The sequence below is a fragment of the Schistocerca gregaria genome, chromosome 3, assembly GCF_023897955.1.
Source record: "Schistocerca gregaria isolate iqSchGreg1 chromosome 3, iqSchGreg1.2, whole genome shotgun sequence".
Classification (NCBI taxonomy): domain Eukaryota; kingdom Metazoa; phylum Arthropoda; class Insecta; order Orthoptera; family Acrididae; genus Schistocerca; species Schistocerca gregaria.
The window spans coordinates 564244497-564270708 of record NC_064922.1 but is presented as its reverse complement, the minus strand read 5'-3'; the positions used below and the strand labels follow the sequence as shown (position 1 = coordinate 564270708).

The window sequence follows — 26212 nt, the reverse complement described above, 5'->3', positions numbered from 1 at the left end:
AGTACGTTTGTCTTGAGTGCCAAGGCTGTATAGGAGAGAACGTTTTCATGGAAAGGATGGAACTGTCAAAATGTAAGTACTGTTGTTTGTTGGTAGGTTTAATGAGGGCAGAAGTGTGTAGCTGGCCTTCAGTGAAGACAAGATCAACATCAAGGAAAGTGGCATGGGATTCAAAATAGGACAATGTGAAATTTAATTGGGAGAAGATATTCAGAGATTCCAGGAATATCAATGGGTCAGTCTCACCATAAGTCAATATGGTAAAGATGTCATCAATGTATCTAAACCAAACCAGGTACTGAAGACTTAAGGATCCCAGGAAAGCCCCCTTCAAGTGATCCATCAAAAGGCTCTCAGGAAGGAGCGATCCTGGTCCCCACGGTTGTAACCCTGATCTTTTTGCAAGTCTGCCCCTCCAAGGTGAAGTAGTTGTTGGTAAATATTAAGCTGATTAAGATGAGTAGGAAGGATGTTATAGGTTTGGAAATGCTCAGCAGCAGACAGACAATGTATGTGGTGGATGTTGGTACAGAGGGAGATGGCATCGATGGTGACAAGCAAGGTATGTGGTTAGAGTGGGATGGGCACAGATTTCAGACACAGTCTAGGAAATAGTTGATATATTTGGTATAGGAGAGGAGTCTTTCTACTGTGGGTTGCAGGTGCTAATCAACTAAGGCAGATATAAGTTCAGTGGGTATTTTGAAGCCATCAACTACAGGACAGCCAGGATGATGTTTGGGTGGGGTAAGAAATTCCATGGACTGAAGTGTTAGTCTTTGTGAGGGGCCTGAGGTTTTAAGGAGGGACTGCAGGTCAGTTTGAATCGAGGGATGGGACCTTGATGGCAATTTAATATCACAGAGGGAGAGCCACCTGTGAACAACATGCATCATATACCAGCTGTTATGTAAACACTGTTCAGCCTTTCACATTGGTTGGAGTACAACCAAATTATTTATTAAGATGAATGAGCATAGGCAGAGTGTGTGTGCTGGCTCTTGCAGAGCATGCTCTACAACATGACAATTTGACCTCTGTGTCTGTTTCACCACACATGCCATGTGGATTCCTCCCCCAGACATCAGTTTCTCAGAAATCTACAGGTAGGAACTAGCACAACAACATCACACACCTGTCCTTCATTTACATTAATTTCTTTGATCTCAGCATTTCTTCAAAGTAACCACTCTTACTTCCACTCCGTTTTAATTTTCTACATCTTTCATTGTCTCACACATCTATTTTTGTTGCCCCCTCCACCTCTGTTACATAAAATGCACTTAGCTTTTCACTCTTATTAACTAGTTTCACTATGTTTTAGTAGTAATCCCTGTGTTCAATATTACCCTGTCTTCCACCTTTAAGCACTCAAGTTTTCAAATCTCATCTGATGTAGTCCCCAACAATCAGTCTTTCCTTCTCATCCTGTACGGTACATCTCCCCTGACCTGCGGTTCTGGGTGACTTCCCTGAAATCTAACCCTCTTCCTTGACCTCTCCAGTCCCCTTCCCTCACCCCTCTCCCTTCCCCTTCAACCCTTCTACCTGAAGAAGGAACCACTGGCTTCGAAAGCTTGCCTAACTACCACCCTCTTTTATGTGTATGTTCTGCCGCCACTTCTTGAAATTAAGTTGTATGTTCCTAAATAAAAACCAGATAGAAGATGCATTCATCTGCATTTCATACACCACGTTGTCATAAGATAAAGAGTTCTTTCTGCTCTCCTTTCTCAGGTTGGTCTAGATGGCAAACAACTTTCTTGAAAGAAACTTCCACATGGGAAAAATATATTAAAAACAAAGATTCCAAGACTTACCAAGCGGGAAAGCGCCGGCAGACAGGCACATGAACAAAACACACAAACACACACACAGAATTACGAGCTTTCGCAACTGGCAGTTGCTTCGTCTGCTTGTGTCTGTGTATGTGCGGATGGATATGTGTGTGTGTGTGCGAGTGTACACCTGTCCTTTTTTTTTCCCCTAAGGGAAGTCTTTCCGCTCCCGGGATTGGAATGACTCCTTACCCTCTCCCTTAAAACCCACATCCTTTCATTTTTCCCTCTCCTTCCCTCTTTCCTGACGAAGCAACTGCCAGTTGCGAAAGCTCGTAATTCTGTGTGTGTGTTTGTGTGTTTTGTTCATGTGCCTGTCTGCCGGCGCTTTCCCGCTTGGTAAGTCTTGGAATCTTTGTTTTTAATATATTTTTCCCATGTGGATGTTTCTTTCTATTTTATTTACATCATCATTATGAGGCTACAGTGAAGATCTCTAGCACTTTAAATAAGTGTCTGCACGATGGTCTGGGATTAGCACCAGCAATTATTCTGATTACACACACTTTTGGGCAATGAACACTCTTTTACTCAATGATAAGTTACCCCAGAATATGATGCCATACAAAAGCAGAGAATGAAAATAAGTGTGGTAAGCTAATTTACTGAGATGTATGTCGCCAAAATTTTCAATGACCCTAATAGCATAAGTAGCTGAACTTCAGCAGATCTTCAGTGTGTTTTTCCCAGTTCAACCCCTCATCAATGCATAACCTAGAAATTTTGAATATTCTACCTTAGCTACCGATTTCTAATCCAAGTCTATATTTATTAATGGTGTCATTCCATTTACTGTGTGGAACTGTATATACTGTGTTTTGTCGAAGTTTAATGAAAGCCCATTTGCAGTGAACCACTTAATGATTTTCTGAAAAACATCATTTACAATTTGACCAGTTAATTGTTGTCTGTTGAGTGTGATAGATATACTTGTATCCTTGGCAAAAAGTACCAGCTTTGCATCTTTGTGAATATAGAATGGCAAGTCATTAATATATATTAAGAACAGCAGAGGACCCAAGACCGAATCTTGCGGTACCCCATTCTTGATTGTTCCCCAGTTTGAGAAATCACCAGTTTTTTGCATATTATGTGAACTGCTTATTTCAACTTTCTGCACTCTTCCAGTTAAGTATGATTTAAACGATTTGAGCACTGTCCCATTCATACCACAGTACTTGAGCTTATCTAGAAGTATTCCAATGATTTACACAATCAAAAGCCTTCGACAGAGCACAAAAAATCCCAACGGGTGACTTCCGGTTACTCAGAGCATTTAATATTTCATTAGTGAAAGTATATATAGTATTTTCTGTTGAAAAGCCTTCTGGAAACCGAACTGACATTTTGCTAAAACTTTATTTTTACAAAGGTGTGAAGCTACTCTGCAATACATTACTTTTTCAAGAATTTTGGATAAGGTAGTCAGAAGAGAGATTGAGTGGTAGTAGTTGACATCAGACGTATCCCCTTTTTTATGCAGTGGTTTAACAATGGCGTACTTCAGTCTATCTGGGAAAATACCCTGCTTCAGAGAGCTATTACATATGTGGCTAGGAATCCCACTTATTTCTTGGGAACAAGCTCTTATTATCCTGCTGGAAATGCCATCAATTCCATGTGAGCTTTTATTCTTGAGAGAGTTTATTATTTCAGAAGGAGAGGTGGGCAGAATTTCAATTTTATCAAATGGTGTAGGTAAGGCCTCTTCCATTAACTGCCTTGCTTCTTCTAATGAACATTTAGATCCTATTTTCTCTACAACATTTAAAAAATGATTATTCAAAATGTTTTCAACTTCCAGCTTGTTGTTTATCAAGTTTCCATTTGCTTTGGTGGTGATTCCGGCATTCTGTACTTTTGGTTACCGTGTCTCCCTTGTAATAATATTCCAAATTGTTTTGATTTTGTTATCAGAGGTATTTATCTCAGACATGATACACATGCTTCTAGACTTTTTAATAACTTCTCTTAATGTAGCACATTAGTTTTTATAATATTTGGCTGTTTCTGGGTCATTACTCTTTCTTGTTGGTAGATACAGTTCCCTTTTGTGGTTACAAGATACTTTTATTCCTTAGGTAAGCCAAGGTTTTTTGCATGGTTTCTTGTAATCAGATTTAGTTACTTTCTTGGGGAAACAGTTCTAAAATTCTCTTACAAGTGTATCATGAAATAAGTTATATTTTAAATTAGCATCGGGTTCCTTGTACACCTCATCCCATTCTAACTGCTAAAGATTTTCTCTGAAATTTCTAATTGTTGAATCATTAATTGAACGCAAAACTTTGGAGGCTAGTTTTGAATTACTGAATGGAGCTATGTCATATACTGTAACTAGCTGACCATTATGATCAGAAAGGCCATTCTCAACAGGACAAGAATTTATATTTTTAAACCTATCTTGGTCTATAAAAGTGTTACCTATCAATGTGTTGCTGTCCTTTACTACCCGAGTAGAAAAATTAATGACAGATGTCAAATTGAAAGAACCGAGCAAGACTTTAGAATAAGCCTCTGTCATGCACTTCACAGTGGTTGGTAGAGTATAGATTAAATGTAAATTAGGAAAAAATGACAACACTATGGGAGTGAAGCAGTAACTTTGCTTAAGTTGAAAATGAGACCAAAAGATAAAACATTTTGTTTATTCCACTGTGAAGCAATGATGAAACAGAAAAATTTACAAATCCAACAGCAATTTGGGAATACAGGCTATAGACTGTATAGTGTGGCAGCACTCCACATATCACCTGTGTCTGAAGGGGTAATCTGAGTTAACAACTGCTATAGGCAGTTATCTTTATGAATGAGCCATGGACACAGTAGAACACCTGTAGTTTTCACACACATTCCACTGTGTTGATGACATTGCCTTGTTTTCAATTTTGATTTGGATACTATTTTGACTCTCAATTTTTCACTCCTTGCATCTTCCCACACTGAGCAGCCCACTCCTATATTAAGGCTTGCACTAACTTTGCTATAGTCAACATTCACAAGACCATGTTTGTGGATGGATTCCTGGAGTGAATTCTATGTGAGACTCAACTGTTTATGAGTGGAACAAATGATTTGTGTTAGTACCTTGGGAGATAGTAAAATATGGAAGTTTGAGTTCTCTTTCCATTGTGGTTCCTCTCATCAACTGAAGACAGACAACTCAATGATTTTTCCTCACAATTACAACTGTTCACTCGAATTCTTCAGTTTCATGTTTGCACAAAATGCTTGCTTTGAAAAAATGTAACATTTTTAAATGTACAGTTTTTAGGTTTATCCTATCCTTCATTACTTACGTATTGAGAAGCATACAAAACACTTGTATGCCTTATTTTATTTCATAATTCCAAACAATTTTTTGGAATATTATACCTTGGTCATGAGATATACTGAATTAATGTTAGCCCCTTTCAGTATCATTTAGTTTGATGAAATCTGTGTCAAAGTGATTACAGATGATGTATTTAAAATGAGCCAGCGTGATGCACAAGACAATCGCAATACAACCTGATTTGCAGCTACCTATTATGCAGGTACAAGTTCATTTGTTTCATGTAATACTGCTCTTGTAGATGTTAATGCTAACTTAATTCTTGTCCCTTTTTTATATATTTTTGTTGAATAGTTATCAAACAACATTTCAAAATATAAATTTTTACACATAAATAATATTTTAATACAACATCAAGTGTGACTTTAGAAGAAATGTAACACCACGATGCCTGCACATAGATATTGTCAACAAAAAATGTAGCTACGAGAAAAAATGCTACTCTTGAATGAATTTCTGATAGAAAAATGCATATAACTAAAATTTAGTAGTTCTGCATTGCATGGTCATTTTGAAAGCATTGTGGTGGATGTAATGCCACTCTACACTCCATCCACATGTTGTTTCACTTCCTACTTTGTGTTTCATGCAAACTTGCAAATCCCCATTTTTATTTTTTTAAATCTTTTTTAGGTGTTAGATTGATGTGTGTTCAGCAATGGGCACAATACTGTGCTTGGAGTCGAAGAAGTGTTTCACCTAGTGATGGTTTTCCATACTTTTCATAGTCTGGCAACTGGAGATTTTGTTTTAATATTATTTTTGCTGTATTTATTCAGTAATGAACATATATTTACTTTCTCTGGCTGGGTGTTTTTTGGAGAATACACACATTGAACAGCGCCATATCCAATGCAAACAAAATAGGTTGGATCAACTTTCTTTCCCACGAGTGTTCACATTTGATCTGCACTGTTTTTTCCAGAGTTGGTCTCATCAAAGTGTAACATAGGTTAATACAACATGAAAACCTTTATTTTTTGCTGATTTCATGGGTAGCATGTGGAAGTATTTTTAAGACATCAGTACTATTACACACACACACACACACACACACACACACACACACACACAAATACACAAATACAGTTCTGAAAATCAGTTTATGGTGCCTGAAAGTTTGTCTGCATGTTGGTGAAAGATTTTTTTAAAACTAAGTGAAATGTATTGTGTAGCATAAATAACTCCATCCACATTGCGATGAAGGAACAACACTCTGAAATGATTAATGAAGTTTTAAAATAAAAATGACTGTTTGCAGAACTTTTTGTTTCTGTGTTGATAATTAAGGAGTCTTCCATGCTTCCACATGTTTTATTTGTATGGCATATGGAACCTTACCAACTGTGTCAAGTTGACACACAGTAATACTTCTGGTAAGCGCATGAGCTTGAGCCATATTTCCCACAGACAATACTATTAATTACTCTATTTAATAAGATTTAGGATTCCTGTGAAGCTTATAAATACAGAAGTTTGTACATAGGCAGTAACAGAGAAAATAGAAGAATCGGAAATATACAAATAGCTATCAAAGAGAGAGACAGCTACAATTCATGCTTTGAGATATACACTATACACATAGAGAAGAGGAATTGCACTTTTAGCTACTACATGCTTTTTTCTCTTCAATTTCTAGTCTATAAGTGCCACCAATTTTACACATTTACTGTGCAGCTATCTCCAAATTATCTATAGTTTCAAACAAGTAAGTGCTGTTATTTGCATAAGGTCTTTCCTTTAGCCTTTTCAAGATTTACAGGCTCCAGTCTGTAAACTACTTTTGATATTTTTCATCAGTATGGTAATTTAAGAATGAGAGGATTATTGTCTTGTGAAACCAAACAATGCCAATGTTTTGTCATTGATAAGTCATATGTAAGACTCAAATATTACTCACTCACTCCTCACAAAATTTACTTTTAACTTTTGTTAAATTCATTAGAAAAATTTCATTAGAAATACATAATCAGTGCTTTTTGTATAAAACTGCATTTGTGCTGCATTACTTCTGGTTGTGCTGGTGCTATTTATGTTAGTATTTTAGTAAAATGAATATATACTAGTAAACTTCCACAAAGATGAAGTTAAAGAAATTAAAATAGAAAAGCAATAACATGCCTCAATATTTGTCTGTTAGTATTGGTCAAAAGAAAAGATTACACTTTCGTTTCTGATTAAATGGGGGCCTACCTGGAACTGGAACAACGATGAACCCCCTGGTTATTATCCTTACTGACCAGCTGACTGCAACTGCTGAAATTATCACCTGGAGCTGCCAGTGGATATTTGCAACCAGTTTGTATTGGGGACACAGAAACAGGCACATGGCGCTGGATTTTTTGAGATTCCTGATTAATCTCACTTTCAGTCATTGGGATAATGTTTCTACCCCTTTTAAGTGAACCTTCCTTGCTGCTTGTTCTTTTTGTGGGCATTCTTTCATCCTCAAACTTACAATCTACACGACAACTACATGCATTGTCATTAGAATCTGTGATATTATTCAGTTCATCCTGCTGCCTTCTTGCAAGTTCTTGTATGGCAGCTAAACCCACTTGTTCTCTTGGAGGTTGACCACTGAGATTGTTATTATTACAAATGCTAACATCTGCCTGGTTTATTACATACCTTCCTAAAACCATGGCATCCCTCTCCAGGTAACTTGACTGGCCCAATTCAGCTAAAACCTGATTGACATTCTTTAACTCCTCTAGTGATATTATTTCTTTATTTTGGTGACTTTTCTCTGGTTTAGGAGGTATATTCTTCAAAAGATTTTGGTCCTCTAATAGCTTCTGAATTTCACGCTCAAAGTTTGGTATCTTATTAACAATGTCCGCACCACTGTGATGGTACTTAGAAATGGGAGGCACTGAAGGAAACTTCCCACTGTTTGGAGGCACTGAAGATATTGGTGAATGGGAATCACCTTTCTTAGCACCTCCAGAAGATGCACTATGATGACGAGCAATTTTGTGACCCACATCCTTCCTGTCAGTTTGACTAGAACCATCCTTTTTCGATGATTTTTCACTGGCAGATGTGATGTGTGAAACATTGTCGTCATCATCATCCACATCGTCTGTAAAACCAGTCATGGACTCCTTAATATCAGAGTTCTCCACAATAGGTGACTGTCTTAAATGAGATGCAATATTTTTACAAAAAAAGTTTTCATCACGTTGCACTGATGCACTATCACTTTTACTATTGCTCAAAGCACTTAGCTTTTTGTCTAAACTATGGACTTGTTTTGCACTTTTCACTGCACTGCGGACAGCCTGACCACTGCTTCCAGAACTCTGCAGTACATTGTGAGGCACAACTTTGTCCCGCACCGGATAACGTTGGCCACGGTGTCCGATGTACTCAAAACTGCCACAGCTGTCACCACGGTATGACTCTTGACCGTCTGCTGCTGATGGAAGGGGACTGCAACAGGCTGATGAATCCATGGTGTTTGTAGTTGCAGCTAAAGCCAACAATGTAGCGGGGGGAAGATTATCTGTATTTGTTGCAACAGACGATTTATTACTTCTTCTAGAGTTACTGGTAGAGCTGCCATTGTCAAGTCGATGGCGACCTGGTGACAGACTCCAGTCTCTCTTGCTGGTGGAGGACCCTCCATTATTTGAAGAATTATTCCTGCTGGACTTGCTACCTTGATGGTGACTTGATGGAGAGAAGCTGCGAGAGGATGAGAGGTTCTGTGTGAGAGGAATATCGTGTAGTGGGGGAGCACTAGGAATCTTTCCAGACACTGGGTTATTATTATGATTTCCACCTACGACAGCAGAACTACTAGGTAGGAAGCACTGACCAGGTATGTAATCTACTGAGGCTCTTGGGGAATTCTCTAGGGAAGAAGAAGGATCAACTTGAATGTCTGATGGATACAACCACTGCTGGACAGAAACTTCTGCATGAAGAGGTGGTGATGGAGAAGGAGAAGCATCAGCATCTGTAGTTCGACTATAACTTTCATCTGACGAACTAATGCTAGGGGAATGGTTCAGAGAGCTTATTTCATCTGCTGAAGAATGGATGCGATGTTGTTGCTGATGGGGACTCGAGAAATATAAACCAAAGGAACTGGCACCCTGTAAACTTTCATCTGAGTAATGTCTCTGAAGTGGGTTATTGCGTAATTTTGCTCTTGCAGCTGGCTCTTCCATTCTGTATCGAAACTGGTGGTGAGGAGGTGGTGGGGGTGGAATTACAGTACGACCCCGATGTCTGCCGGCAGAGAGATCTTTTGTTGGAGGTTTAGGAAGTGGTTTTAAGTATGGCTTGAGTTCAGCTCCATTCGAGTCCCTTGTCGGATGTGGTGGATTTGCTGCACGCACCATTGCACCACTTACTCCACCAGAACCATTTGTTACAGGTCCATGGCGTACCACAATTCCTCCATCACCATTACCGCTTGCACCACGTGGCCATGGCGGAGCATATTTTGCGACCTCTGCAGACCGCTGTGAAACCTTTGTGGAAGACGTGCCCGACTGTTGGAAATTTTTGTTATGGGGAGGTAGTGGAGGTGGAGGCAAATTGCTATCATCATCCAAATTATTGTTCCTAGATTTCTTCCCTTGTCGTGGCACTATCTTGTGAGGTGCTCCAGCAGAAGGTGGAAGAAGGGGTTCACATTCTCCACCAGCTCCCGGTCCACATCCAGATCCTGATTCTCGCAAGGGTGGCAAACGTGGAGCACTCCTCATTGAATACCCTTCACTGGCATTGCCTCCGACTCTGTGACTTGGTGGTTTCCCAGCTCGGCTGCCAGAATCTCCTGATGCTCCCTGATGCATCTGGTGCACAAGAGCTAGAGGTGTTGCTACACCACCATACATGTTTCCTAGAGAAATAGAAACATAAATTAGCATGACTAGAAATGAGAATGATGATAAGAGACAAGCAAAACTGAAACATTACATTCATTCGAAACTTTACATTCATTCAAAACTTCACGCAACATTTTTCCACAAATAATTCACAGCTATCTAAATTATTTACAAAAGTTCGATTCATACACTAAAATTAAATATTAAACCAACCACATGTTTGCATTTTAAAATTTGATGTTAATTAAACATATGGTAGTGGGTCAAATATAAACCTCAATTTTTGTCTTTATTCTTACTCAGTGTACATCTCAGCAAGTGGATTCAAAAGATATCACACACATGTAGTGAATGGATCACGCATCTGATGAGGAACAAAAGGAGTAGATATGAATATTTTATACTAAACTGGAACATTGTCAAACATTACAACACAGAACCATACCAAGAGGCCAAGAACAGACCCATGAAGTAGTGTCTGCCCCTGTCAAACAGAAACAAGTTTACCAGGTACTAAAGTGCTAGTGATAGCTCTTGTTTGAATATAGAGTTGTTTTTTTGACTGATAACTTACACGATGAGCGCCACAATCAGGACTGCATACGACTGAGGCACACAGGGCCAACACCCGGCATCATGGTGTGGGGAGTGATCCCCTACACTCGCCGTACACCTCTGGTGATCGTCGAGGGGACACTGAATAGTGCACGGTACATCCAAACCGTCATCGAACCCATCGTTCTACCATTCCTAGACCGGTAAGGGAACTTGCTGTTCCTACAGGACAATGCACGTCCGCATGTATCCCGTGCCACCCAACGTGCTCTAGAAGGTGTAAGTCAACTACCCTGGCCAGCAAGATCTCCGGATCTGTCCCCCATTGAGCATGTTTGGGACTGGATGAAGCGTCGTCTCACGCGGTCTGCACGTCCAGCACGAACGCTGGTCCAACTGAGGCGCCAGGTGGAAATGGCATGGCAAGCCGTTCCACAGGACTACATCCAGCATCTCTACGATCGTCTCCATGGGAGAATAGCAGCCTGCATTGCTGCGAAAGGTGGATATACACTGTAATAGTGGCGACATTGTGCATGCTCTGTTGCCTGTGTCTATGTGCCTATGGTTCTGTCTGTGTGATCATGTGATGTATCTGACCACAGGAATGTGTCAATAAAGTTTCCCCTTCCTGGGACAATGAATTCACGGTGTTCTTATTTCAATTTCCAGGAGTGTATAAATAGTTTGATAAAAAAGGACTGTCAATATACTTCCAAATTTGAACATTGTATGGAAATATAAGTAATCTTTGTTTATTATTTAGTTCATTGGATTTTTTGAAAAAGTCTTATATTTGACCCACTTGTTAACATTGCATAAAACACAACTTACAGTGCCAACAATGTAAATTAATTGCACTGAAACTCGGTGTATTAAGACAAAACTTGACACAAACCATTAGTTTCATTGATTCATAACATATCTTCAAAATGGCAACAAAAATAGCACATCTGTGTAAATGAGTTGATGTAGCTTATTCTTCATACACAGTTCTCATGGTCCTTTTGCTTCATGCATTAGAAAGTTCTAGAGCTCTCTTCAGGCAACACATTTCCGCTACAGTTTTTTCATTAAAAGACTCTCCTACAAATTCTTGATATATATCAGTAATGACAGATACGATCCACAAATCTGAAGTAGCACTGCTAGTTAGAAAATGTGAGTAGCTCTCCCTATAATTCACAGAACTCTGCAAAAATGGGAGATGGGAATAGATAACAGATATGAAGACAGCATGGGGTTTATCATACAGTTGCAACTTTGAGATTCCAGCAAAGTCCACATATAGAGCCAAAGGGAGAATTTTTAATCTAATGGAGCAAGAAATATTGTGTGTTGGCTTCATTTTTATGAGAGTCACATTGTGTTCTGATGAAGGTTCAGGAGTAAAATGCAAGTTAGAGATATTCACAAAGAAACTGAAGGTAAAATAATACATATATAATCTGTTTTTAAGAAAGTAAAGAATGAGAAATATTAAGAAATTTCAAAGGAAATCATAAGATGATTGATTACTAGCTACCAAACTAACATTTCACCAAACGCTGGAATGTGAACGTCAGTAAAAAACAACAACAAAGCACGCAAGCATGCTGCCCCCCCCCCCTCCCACCGCCCCTCCCCCCCTCAATCCCCCCACACCACCATACACACCTACTTTCATACAGCTATTGGAAACACCCAAAATGATAAAATTACTGTTATGAGCTGATTTTTCAAATGCAGTACCTGTGTTACGAATAATGTAAATAATGTACAAGGGTCGACTAAAAAGTAATGTCTCCACCTTCATAACTCTTCAACAGTTGACTGCAGTGGTGTTCAGCAGGTACTGGCTTGTTCAGTAGACTCTTTTCTTCAGCTCCAGCAGGCAGGAAGCCTTAGAATTGAACAGTTGTGTTGTTACAGTGTAAAGTATGGAACCCAGCACAGATAGTCAGTCAATGTACAGTCATTTAATTCTTGACAGCAGAATGTGTCACCCCAAAGGAGATTCATCAGAGAATGAAATGTCAGTCTATAGAATATCAACACAGAAAAAAGAAATTCAACACACAGCTCTCAGCTTGAAAAACATGGCCACAGTGTTCTGGGATGCAGATGGTGATACCCATGTTGATTTCCTTGATCATGGAACAACAATAAATTCAGAACATTACATCACAATGCTGTGAACTCTGAAATGACGGCTAACAAGGGTTTGAAAGGAAAAGGGAAATGGAAATGTTTTCCTGCAGCATGACAATGCCAAATCATACACTTCACATGCCACCACAACAGAACTTCAGAGACTGAATCTCAGCACCACACGGCATCCTGCACACAGTCCAGATTTAGCACCGTCTGACTTAGATCTGTTCCCTATAATGAAAAGCGAGCTGCAAGAACATCATTATACTTCTGATGAAGACATTGTGAGAACTGTGAGACTGTGGTTGCAGAAACAGAGTGTTGACTTCTCAAGCAACAGCTTCAGAAAACCTGTTTCATCATTGGCAGAAATGTATCCAATAGGCTGGTGATTATGTGGCAAAGTGAATATTGGTAATTAAAGATCACATTCTAAGGATTATTTCTGCATTCGATTTATTAAAATATTCCCATACAGACCAAATTAACGAAGGTGGGCGCATTACTTTTCATTCAACCCTCTTATGTTCTGTTCAGTCTGTGATATAATGTGTCATTTCATTCTATAATTATCTATTAGATATGCCTATATCAGATATCATGGCATTCCGTAAACAAAAGTTGAACATGTGAAGCAGTGCATTTTCTATGGTCTTCTTGAGAGCACTGGCACTACTGTTCAGACAGATGTGGCAGCGTGAAGCTGATGTTTCTTGTTCTAAAAGCCCAACAACTAGTCAGAGACACTTATCATGCAAATGTCCCCCTCCATCTTATCAAAATCTCACAATAAACTTAAGAAAGAGTTTGTATATCTACCAAACACCCTTAAAATTATCTCAAATATTGTTTATGAAGAACTAATGAAACTCTGGAATGAGATTTTCACTCTGCAACGGAGTGTGCACTGATAAGAAACTTCCTGGCAGATTAAGACTGTGTGCTGGACCGAGACTCGAACTCAGGAACTTTGCCTTTCGCGGGCAAGTGCTGTACCAACTGACCTCCCCAAGCACGACTCATGCCTCGCCCTCACAACTTTACTTCTGCCAGTGTCTCGTCTCCTACTGGCAGAAGTAAAGTTGTGAGGGTGGGGCGTGAGTCATGCTTGGGTAGCTCAGTTGATAGAGCACTTGCCCGGGAAAGGCAAAGTTCCAGACTTCGAGTCTCGGTCCGGCACACAGTTTTAATCTGCCAGGAAGTTTCATAATGAAACTCTGGTTTTTTAGCATTCTACTCCTACAATGTGATGGATTATTTAGTATCATATGTAACTGTATCACCACCGTAAGCACTTTACAATAATGGTGACACTAGAAAAATAATAATGATACAAACTTAGTGTAATGAAATTCCTCTTATTTGGACATGTAGTCGAAAATTTTATTTTCCAAGATCTGCCATTTTATCTTTTGGACCTTTTTAATAATTTTGTCCATTCATACTGTCTCCATTTATATTTTACCATTTTTCATAGCATTCTCTCTAACACTTACATTGCTACTTTTATAAACTAGCTTGCAGAGATGAGGAGGATGAGAATTGTAGGAAGGATGATTTGCATTTTAGTGGATATGCCTTATAACCAACTACCTAGAGGGAAGGTACATAAGACCCTGACTAGGGTAAATTCAGAAGCTCACACATCAAACTGATTTCATCTGCAATTGTCATAATAAATCTTCAAACATTATCTCCAATTTATAAGCCAGCATCTACTTCCACGTCATCTCCTAAGAGCTACAACATATTCCAGCACAGCTGTACAATTTTATAAACATGTGACTGGGCAAACAATGGCAATAATTAGTACTTCTACACACTGGTTTCAATCTGTAGTCCAGGTTAACTAATCTATGATAAAAAATACTATTTGTATTAGAGCCTTAACCACAAACAAATGCAAGGCATCACTGAATGCAGTAGCAAAATTTTGTAACATGCTCAAGTGAGATCAAACCTGAGCAGATGACACTGTGACGTCATATTAGTTGACCATGGCAACCTCCTCAGCAATAGCAGCTGTATAAAAGATACTCTCAATAAACAGACAAGATAGGAGGGACAATAATAACTAAGACAATAACTTTAAAAAAAATAATACAAAAACAAGATAAAGACAACACAGAACACTGAAAGAGATTATATCAAAATTCAAACATAAAAATAAATAACTGAACAAAAATCTACAAATTAAGCATTCATTAACAAAAAAGAAAGGTTCATAACTGGTGCCATAAAGAGAAGTGAAACACACCTTCCTAAAACAATAATTGTGAGAAGAACTAAATAAATACAGTTGCAGACTGGAATCATCATCTTTGAAATACACATGCTTAAAATGTTTAGCAGCTCTTGTGAGTATCATCAGCTAACTGAATATTTATTTTTGTTTCTTTTCTGTGTTAAAATTCCTACACCAAATGAGCGAATTTCCAGCTCTTTTTATTTAATTCAGTGAACATGACTCTCTCTCTCTCTCTCTCTCTCTCTCTCTCTCTCTCTCTCTCTCTCTCTCTCTCTCTCTCACACACACAGACACACACACACACACACACACACACACACTCACCCCCCCCCCCCCCCAACTGTACATTAAGACATTATTGACACTGAACAAGAAAAAAATTCATTGTAGCTTTCTAACTCTTTGTCTATTGATTTATATTCATAGCTTTTCTAACTAATACTCTTGATTGTTAACATATGATTTAATTTCACTCAGGAGCTAGTGGTAAATTGTCAGTTTAGTATAGTTTAGAACAAGGGAAAGAAATACATACCCACCTCAAAAATTATTATACATGTTAATACCTTAATTACACTGACAGGGCACTGCACATGTGCAGGTGTATGTATTTGTATATTTATTTATTTATTTATTTATTTATTTACATGTCAAGTCCCATAGGACCAAATTGAGGAGCAAATCTCCAAGGTCATGGAACGTGTCAGTACATGAAATTACAACATAAAATTAATAACAGATAAAAATAAATGTTCATGAATCTGAAAAAAGCCAGTCCATAAGTTTAAGTAAACGCTATCAGCAATGCAATAAGAATCAGCTTAATTTTTCTAGGAACTCTTCGGCAGAATAGAAGGAGTGACCCATGAGGAAACTCTTCAGTTTCAATTTGAAAGTGTGTGGATTACTGATAAGATTTTGAATTCGAGTAGCAGCTTATTGGAAATGGATGCAGCAGTATACTGCACATCTTTTTGCACAAGAGTGGCGGAAGTCTGATCCAACTGAAGGTTTGATTTCTGACAAGTATTAACCGAGTGAAAGCTGCTTATTCTTGTGAATAAACTAATATTGGTAACAAGAAACGACAATAAGGAATGTACATATTGAGAGGCCAATGTCAAAATACCCAGACTCGTGAACAGAGGTCGACAAGAGGTTCGTGAACTCTCACCACTTATTGCCCGAACTGCCCATTTCTGAGCCAAAAATATTCAGTTAGCTATGAAGGAGGAGTTGTCCAAAAGCTCAGGAAAGTTCTCAAACCTGTTAATGACTTAACAACTCATTGCCTCGACTACACAGTGAATTGTTATCTCTACTTCTTCCATTATTTATATTCCACCAAGGAATGTCTATAATCATATTTACAGTTCTCAACTCTGTTTCATGCACCAATAGGTGACACTGGCAAGTCCTGAACATACTATTATTGTAACCTTATGATAGTAAGTACATGGTCAACTATAAATTCCCTCACTTCGTACATCAAAATATTCTCACAAGTAGAGAGATATAATCAACCTCAATCAGCATTACTGTCCAACAATACTTCAGTCTCAATGACACTATGTCAGCATTTAGTCAGAGTTAGGAAACATGTATTCACATCTGATTTAGATGAAATACTGGAAATTTTGATTCTGTTGTACCTAATGTAATCATACCAAATTCCTGAAGGATTTATTTCCTTATGGGAATTATAGAACACTAAGTATGAAGGATTGAATGAGTGAAATCACTTTATAACTATGATTTGATCTCCATGTATGATCGCTTGTTTTTCTGGCACCTACTGAAACCTAATCGAATACACAGGATACTATTTTGACTACCTACTTGACCATATCTGATGGTATCTTACTTCTCTCAGCAACAAATATCATCTGCTATAATTTGCACAACAGTCATTTAACTTAGCTTATTCATCTAGGAAGCACACAGCTTCTTCTCTGCTCACTCTGTCATTTATATCTTCATCAATACTTTTAATACACTCCTAGAAATTGAAATAAGAACACCGTGAATTCATTGTCCCAGGAAGGGGAAACTTTATTGACACATTCCTGGGGTCAGATACATCACACGATCACACTGACAGAACCACAGGCACATAGACACTGGCAACAGAGCATGCACAATGTCGGCACTAGTACAGTGTATATCTACCTTTCGCAGCAATGCAGGCTGCTATTCTCCCATGGAGACGATCGTAGAGATGCTGGATGTAGTCCTGTGGAACGGCTTGCCATGCCATTTCCACCTGGCGCCTCAGTTGGACCAGCGTTCGTGCTGGACGTGCAGACCGCGTGAGACGACGCTTCATCCAGTCCCAAACATGCTTATTGGGGGACAGATCCGGAGACCTTGCTGGCCAGGGTAGTTGACTTACTCCTTCTAGAGCACGTTGGGTGGCACGGGATACATGCGGACGTGCATTGTCCTGTTGGAACAGCAAGTTCCCTTGCCGGTCTAGAAATGGTAGAACGATGGGTTCGATGACGGTTTGGATGTACCGTGCACTATTCAGTGTCCCCTCGACGATCACCAGAGGTGTACGGGCCAGTGTAAGAGATCACTCCCCACACCATGATGCCGGGTGTTGGCCCTGTGTGCCTCGGTCGTATGCAGTCCTGATTGTGGCGCTCACCTGCATGGCGCTAAACACGCATACGACCATCATTGGCACCAAGGCAGAAGCAACTCTCATCGCTGAAGACGACACGTCTCCATTCGTCCCTCCATTCACGCCTGTCGCGACACCACTGGAGGCGGGCTGCACGATGTTGGGGCGTCAGCGGAAGACGGCCTAACGGTGTGCGGGACCGTAGCCCACCTTCATGGAGATGGTTGCGAATGGTCCTCGCTGATACCCCAGGAGCAACAGTGTCCCTAATTTGCTGGGAAGTGGTGGTGCGGTCCCCTACGGCAGTGCGTAGGATCCTACGGTCTTGGCGTGCATCCGTGCGTCGCTGCGGTCCGGTCCCAGGTCGACAGGCACGTGCACCTTCCGCTGACCACTGGCGACAACATCGATTTACTGTGGAGACCTCACGCCCCACGTGTTGAGCAATTTGGCGGTACTTCCACCCGGCCTCCCGCATGCCCACTATACGCCCTCACTCAAAGTCCGTCAACTGCACATACGGTTCACATCCACATTGTCGCGGCATGCTACCAGTGTTAAAGACTGCAATGGAGCTCCGTATGCCACGGTAAACTGGCCGACACTGACGGCGGCGGTGCACAAATGCTGCGCAGCTAGCGCCATTCGACGGCCAACACCGCGGTTCCTGGTGTGTCCGCTGTGCCGTGCGTGTGATCATTGCTTGTACAGCCCTCTCGCAGTGTCCGGAGCAAGTATGGTGGGTCTGACACACCGGTGTCAATGTGTTCTTTTTTCAATTTCCAGGAGTGTATGTTAATAGTAATCCATCATGCCTGGCACTGCAAACATTTGTTGCTACTATTTCCATGCTTGGACTGTGAAATAACAATGCAGACTATCTTGAAATGGAATGTGGTTGCACCTGATCATACAACCACATTGGTTCCCATTATGGCCAAGTTTCAGTGATAATTCACAAATTCATATGAAAATGAACAATGTGAGATAAACAGAGAAAGAGGGAAAGAATTAAAAATGGACAGCAGAAAAGACAGAGGACAATGTGGAGGAAGAGACTGCACTAATAGTAGTTGGGAAGTTAGAATGGGAAAGTTCATGAGGAAGACATCACATTATTACAAGTCTCAGAGAAAATCACTTAAATAAAATATCTTGCTTGTTTTCAGTGAATAACATTCCAGAGCTCTATAGTCCGATAACTAATCATTTACAAAGAAAGTTACCATTGCACAAGATCATGCAGTCCTTAATAATATTTTATGCTTGCCCATGGTCATCTTGTGGTGTCTGTTTAAGGATTAATGGACATTGCCATAATGATACAATTTCATAAAATCTAATCATTCCCAGCCACACTGTGTAGTTCAAACATCATGCACTTTCATCCAAGTACATCCTAATCATTGCTGAGTGGTAACTGCTAACTTGAGGTTTGAACAACTTAGCACAACTATAGGTCCAACAAGATTTTATTATAACTATGTAAGGGGTTGAGCATTTCCAGTACAGTATCGTACTACATATAGTCTTTAAAGGAATTTGTTATTTATAACTGACTGCACTTTTTAGATGAACAACTATGTCAATATATACAGTGTAAGAAAAATGTTGCCCTTCATCATAATTTAATTTAACTTTAGAAGTATCATGCAATGCTAATACCAAATTGGAAAGCAAGCCAAATAATTTTCTTTGACTAAATTCCTTTGATTGCATGCTAATTTTTTATTTATAACTTGTTTGTTTTACAGTCCAAAGGAATTACATTCGGCCTTCTGTTGTTAAATTAACATTTTTACTGTTCTGTAAACTTGCACAAATAGCATGCTGCCATATTTAATTACAATTAGATTAAGAAGCCTGTAAATACCCATCTCTTGTGATTTTGATATTCCATGCAAATAATCCACCCAACCTTATGAACTAACTAATGAAACTATTCACCAAATTTTTGTTCTATAATCAATCATGTACAATAATCAAATTACAAAAGTCATCCTGAAAGTTATATGCACAAGTTATAAAGAATAATAAAATGGATTTTTAAATGCACCCAATTCACATAATTCTGGATTAGAATACTTTATGATCGTACAGTCACAACTGGAGATGTGTCTTAAACCAACACTTAAAAGCTGAAACGACAGGCACTTTATAGACAAAAACACAAACTTAGCAATAAGAAATGGTATAAAAGGACGAAATGGAGAGAGAGATGTATTAACAACTCTTATCAAACACACATTTATCGTGTTGTGCAATGCCAAAGAAAAGTCTCCTTACCCAAGCTAGGGCCAGTTCTGAGGCTTGGGAGATCATCAACTCTCACTGTTCCAGGTTGCTTACGGTCTGTCAGAAAGTAGGTTGTCATATCACCTTTGCCTTTCACTTTTACTTTACCACGGCATTGGAATTCATATGGGTAATTCTTCAGTACTTGATAAACTTCTTCAGTTACCTACAAGCAATCAATTCTTGCAATTATTTTCTGAGTGTTTCAAAACTTAACAAAGTCATGCACAAATAGATGGAACACATCTAGAAAATACAATAAAGTTTCAGTGCAGTGATGCATTGGAAGATCTTAATTGTTTTCTGAACCTTGATAGAAGTAGCCAATGTCCTTGTTGTGAGCTATACAAGATGTGTGTCTCTGCTCTTTATATCCAGCCATATTTTATCCAATTGCCACATGACTCTTGATTAACAGTGTAGCAACTATGTAAAGGATTACATCACATACTGCTAGACTTTGTACTTCACAACACAATTTTACCAATTTGTCAGCTGCCTCGTTCCCACAGTCAAAATTCCACCATTTTTCCTTGCTGTGGTAACTGTAAAAGTATGTTCTGAATATCGTGAATAAGTGTTTCTACTGGTTACAAATATTGAACAAAATCTTCGATATTATGTAGTCTATTATGTAGCCTATAATATGATCATTCTCACACCTCCTTTTGCAACACCACTGATTGTATTAAGTTAAGAGTACACACCAACTAAGCATTATAATTTTTGTCAGTATTTTCATGAAGAGGTCACTGGTAAGCAGCGTTCAACTTTCACTCAGTTCTGAAGTATCTCATGAAGAGTAAGAATAATTAATCTCTGCTATTTGATGCATTTCTTACTTATATAAGAAATTATATATTCTGTCTGAGGTCTGCTGCAACAAGAGCTTTGATAATAAACAAGATAACAATTTTAATTCTGTGCTGTTTACGTTATTTAAATTCTCTAAGGCTTAAATTTACTCATGTTGTATGGAATTGGGTGAGGTCAATGACTGTATTATAAATTTATGACAATTTTTACTGATGCTCTAACTTTTTACTAATTTTTATTGCTGTTACGCATTTTGGCAGTGTGCTGCCATCATCAGGTGCACTGCAGTTAGATATTCATCTACAAGAGGTGTGATGAGGATTATTTGCTGGATATGCCAGATAGATAATATTCCAAAATTTAACCATTTTTGCTGGAAACTTGTCTTGCAGAAACATCTAAATGTGAAAGTGTAAAGTGAAGGTGTTGTATTCATTGCTGTGCTCTGTGCTGCAGAAAATAAATTTCCAGGAAAAATTGTTAAATTTTGGTACATATCCTCACTGGCACACCCATAAAATAACCCCCATCATACTTCAGATTAACGTACATGTAACTGTAGTGCATCTGATGATAGCAGCATGCTGTCAATACATGTTGTGCTAATAAATATTAGAAAAATGTTACTGACACAGTAAAAATTACTTCATAAAATTAAATTAAGAATGTGCAACTTGATTTGTGGGAAGAATAGGATGCAACTTGATTTGTAGGAGAATAGAGAAGTTAGAAATATCAGATCTCTTCACTGACTATTTAGATACAAGGCATTTGATAATTCTACAGCATTGATGCAAGTGAATCAGATGCAAAATTTCCTTCTCTTTGATTTCTTCAGTGGCTCCAGTACTTCATGAGATTGGGTTAAAGATTACTGCTCAAACAAACAACTCCCACAAAAGGTAATGTTAAATATCTGGTAGCACAGCGACAATGTGGTGTACTATGAATTACTTCCAGAGATGTAACTATCACTGCTGAAATTTATTGTCAACAAATCAAAAACTGTCCAACAACAACAACCATGAAGACTGTGTACAGTGATGCTACTACACGATAATGCCTGCCCACATTCTGCTAGGCTGACAAGAAACACTATACAGGAGCTACATTGGGAAGTCATTCTGCACCCATCTTATTCACTTGATTTTGTGCAGTTATATTTTCACCTTTTCTGCTCTCTATACAATAACCTCCAAGGAACCTCCTTCCTGGATGGATGGCTTGACGAGTTCTTCACCTCAAAGTAATGTGATTTATAATTGTGGAATTGAAAAGTTACCCCACGATTGCTAGACTGTTGTAAATAGGGAAGGAGGACATATTATTGATAAGTCTCTGTTACATGTACCTGCTGTGTTTATTAAATTTATGGAAAAATTCTACGAACTTATGCACCAGCCCAATATATGCTGCAGCCTTTACTGTGATTTTACAAAATAAATATTCTATATAATTACTGCAGGCGTGTTGTGGCTTGTGCTCAGGTTTCTCCAATTCTACTTTCAACATACAGGTGTCTAGAGATTCTATGGTTGCTCTTGCTTTAAGGTGTTCCAAATTTAGCAGCCACATCATCTCATCAATTGCTATGGTATAAATCCTTTTCTAAAATTACTGTCGATTCCATAAATTAAATTGTTTGTCTCTAGTACTTCTTTTAACAAGGCAAAATTCAAGTACTGGTAACACATGCATTTGCAAATTAGAAAACTAATTTTAGCTTGCAGAACTGTTAATTTCTTCCTCAGAAAGGGAAGAGGGGCAGGTCACCCAATGGACTGAGATTGACCTCTCTCATCCTGGGGTCTGATTGATCTGCCTCTTCTATCTAACTTTCTCCCTAACCTATACCTCTTTCCCCACTTTGACACTATCAATAATTTTTTCAACTTTTAAATGTGCCTATCATCAGTACTTACATTTCTCAACCTGAAGGTAAATAATTGCCATTAGTTCTATCTGTTCTGTAGTCTTATGGGTTTCTCAAATAAATTTCCCTTTTCGGTGCAGTCGTTTATTAACAATAATTTAAGAATTGTGGTAGTTATGGCCCTCTACAAATTGTACAGGCAGAATGATGTTAATGTTTTATTAATAGTTGCCACTATGCACTTTCTTTCTCAATTCGTTCCATAAAACTGAAATTTTGCCTTCATGACAGGATCTACAGAATATGATGAGCAGTAGTGAGGATTCTGCAGGAGGTAGGATTGCATGTTCCCCAATCTTACCGTAATATCTGCTTACAAAATCAACAAAGATACACATGCAATTTATATTACAATAAAATACCTGTATGTGATTTGGTAAGCCCGTTGAATCCATGCGGCTCGCAACATTCACCGTATTCCCCCAAATATCATACTGTGGCTTCCGAGCACCAATTACACCTGCCACCACAGGTCCAATATTTATACCTGCAGTAAGGAAATCAGGTGCAAGTATAGTATTAATAGAGGTGTACAATACATACAACAATTAGCTGTAAGCTCCTCTCCTTCCGTTTCAGCATGGATTTTTGACAGAAATCCAATAGCGATTTCAATGTATGTGAAGTAAAAACATGAAAAGAATTTTAAATGTTGCAGAATTACTGTTACTCTACTTACTGGCAGAATATGATTATAAGTATCTCTCTCACCATTATGGCTACACTGGGGTTGGTTGCAAGTTGGCAAAGCCAATGAATGTGAAGCATAGCCTGAAGTCTAAGTTTGGTTCAAAGGGGCAGTTTACTTATGAGTTGTTAAAAACAGTATAAAATGCTTCAATTAACATAGGGTTGTGCCACATGGAGTGGACAATGGGAGAAAGAAGTAAGAATAGGAGGGAGGTTTGCGTTTAGGGCAGGGCTATCGGATGTTGAGGCCTGGAGGGTTATGAAATCATCTGGTTTTTCCTCACCATGACCCCTGCTTCTCTCTCTCTCTCTCTCTCTCTCTCTCTCTCTCTCTCTCTCTCTCTCTTCCCCCCCCCCCCCTCCTCCCCCCTCCAATCCACTCTCATCCATGATCATGTGCCATGCACAATTGTCCATGCCTGCAGCCAGAATAGTATCACCTCTGCACCTGCTTTGAGAATCTCAATGTAACAAGTGCGAAGGATATGGACGGAGACTGCAGATAGGTGGTGCTAGGTGGGAATGTGAGTTGGCTGGAAGGCATATTGAGGTAGTCCATGCAATTATAATAAACTCTCTGGCCAGACGAAGTGGTTGACGCAACTGCCTAGTAAGCAGGAGATTACAGGTTCAAATCCTGGTCCAGTACACATTTTCAATCATCATCATTGATTTTGCACGAAGTCCCAAAGCAGCCGACATCAATAGTTCCTCCTCCACCTTGAACTAACTTAATAGTCATATACTGTGCACCTGTTGCCGCCTCCTCCCTCAACCATCAGCTTCACTTCCCCAAGCCTCCCATCCTCCTACCCCATATGTCTTTTCTTCCCTAGCCCACTCCACCACTACCAGACACAAACCCTCAATCCATGTAAGCTGCAGTGTGGGAACAATGTCAGTAATGTGTGTGTGTGTGTGTGTGTGTGTGTGTGTGTGTGTGTGTGTGTGTGTGATGCCTTTCACAATTTAGCATCTCTTAACGTATGGTGAAATGTTATCTTATAACCCTTACTCCTTATATTATCAAGATAGATTTCAGTTATTTTTCTTATAAAGGCATCACTCCAGCTGATGATATAGCAACAGCCTACACATGAATCATTTTGTATTATTTCAGGGTGTTTCCCCCTCCTTGGCATCGACACTGGGATTACCAAACCATATGAGAGAGCTGTTTCCTTGTTCCTACATTAGTAACATGCTGAACATGTGCACAACATTGTGAGGGGTCACCAACTTTGATAACTAAATTTAGGCACTACCTTGAAAACATTGAACTAGTTAATGAAATACCTGATACCAGTTAAAATAGGACCAAACTATACATGCTTCTAATGTAGTATGTGATACATGGTAATTTTACTATTTATTATTATAATGTTGATGAAATATATGATTATGTTTCTTTCTGTTATCACATATAAATAATTGTTTAACATCATTTGAAGTAATTTAATGCCTTGCAGAAGACGAAGTTCATCCTGTCATTTCTTACGAAAAGTTATGAAAATGGTTCAAATGGTTCTGAGCACTATGGGACTTAACATCTGAGGTCATCAGTCCCCCAGAACTTAGAGCTACTTAAACCTACCTAACCTAAGTACATCACACACATCCATGCCTGAGGCAGGATTCGAACCTGCGACCGTAGTGGTCGTGCAGTTCCAGACTGAAGCGCCTAGAACCGCTCGGCCACAGTGGCCAGCTGAAAAATTATGACTCTGTTAAAAATGAAAACTGCATGTATACATATTTCTGCCAAGTCAGTTCAATAGTTTCACAATCATGAAAACACAAATTTCTTAATATAATGCAATTTTTTAATAAGATATGCAGAATTTTCAAACAAACTTATTTGGAAAACACAGTAAAATGTCTTAGTCAATCACTCAAAATGCAAACATTTCAAACTTTAACAACCTTTAATGGGATTATTTGTATGAATTAATAAAACTTTAGCACTGAAACATCTACAAATGCAGGCAACTAAAATAGTTAAATACTGCAGCTGAAATCTTCATCTATCAAAGACAGGTGTTAAAACCTAAATTTGTACAGGAAAGAAGTCTTTGACAAAAACTGTTATTTCAGATGTGTTAATTTTTTATGGAGAATATGCTGTCATTTAAAACTCCATAAATGTGTAATTCTTCAATGTAAATCAAGAAAAGTTTACATTATAATAATGAAATACTTGTGTGTAATTATTACTTATTTATGTAAGGGCCAGCACAAAGCCAAGGAAGTTAGTTGTTTTTGGTTGTTGAGAAGTTGTCAGTTTGTGTGACAGATTTTGAAGAAAAAATGTACTATTTTTCAGCCTTTTCACTTCTTCACATCTTTGCACCTTAACCAATAACGGACCATATTCCTTCTGTTATACCAGTACACAACACTAAACTAATTTTGTATTAATGACACTGTTGCAGCTTCATATTCAGCTGTAGATAGAATGGTATATTAGGCACTTACATGTACCAGAAAGAGAGCTCAATGAAGATATTAGTCACCCCGATGAATAATAAACTGATGTCGCACCAGCACTTGGGTAAGTTAACTAAAATTTTCGGTGCTACCTGCTTTGCACTTTGTAATCCGTCTCACTGAGTTGACCTGCAGATTGAATTGCTAGCATGCGAAACTGTGGAAAGAATTTCTTATCACATTCCACTTTGCAAAGTTTTGGTCAAGAATGACCAATGGCTATGAAATATACCTTCGGCCAATATTTACTCTACAGAATAGTAAAATAACTCTCGCCCCAGTGAGTTTTGTGTGTGAAAGTCATAACGATGATAGTATGCATGTGCAGTGACGAGCCGCATGTTTACAACTCATCACAGGAGTTGACTTTTCCAAGGGATATACCATGATGTTCTATATAATGCAGATGCTTT

The 26212-nt window shown here is 38.8% G+C and overlaps 1 protein-coding gene across 6 annotated transcripts in view; it reads right to left on the bottom strand.

The window, feature by feature from the left end:
• The window catches only part of LOC126356172 (Ca(2+)/calmodulin-responsive adenylate cyclase), a 1163484-nt gene that overhangs the window by 41474 nt on the left and 1095798 nt on the right, over positions 1–26212 (bottom strand). For 4 of the 6 annotated variants that reach the window (XM_050006929.1, XM_050006931.1, XM_050006930.1 and 1 more), the window contains 3 exons: positions 22985–23109; positions 19865–20039; positions 7366–10030 (listed from right to left, as the gene is read on the bottom strand). In XM_050006929.1, the coding sequence (XP_049862886.1) occupies positions 7366–10030; positions 19865–20039; positions 22985–23109 (2965 nt within the window). The remainder of the gene's footprint in view (positions 1–7365; positions 10031–19864; positions 20040–22984; positions 23110–26212) is intronic. The other 2 variants (XM_050006933.1, XM_050006935.1) reach the window with 1 other exon arrangement.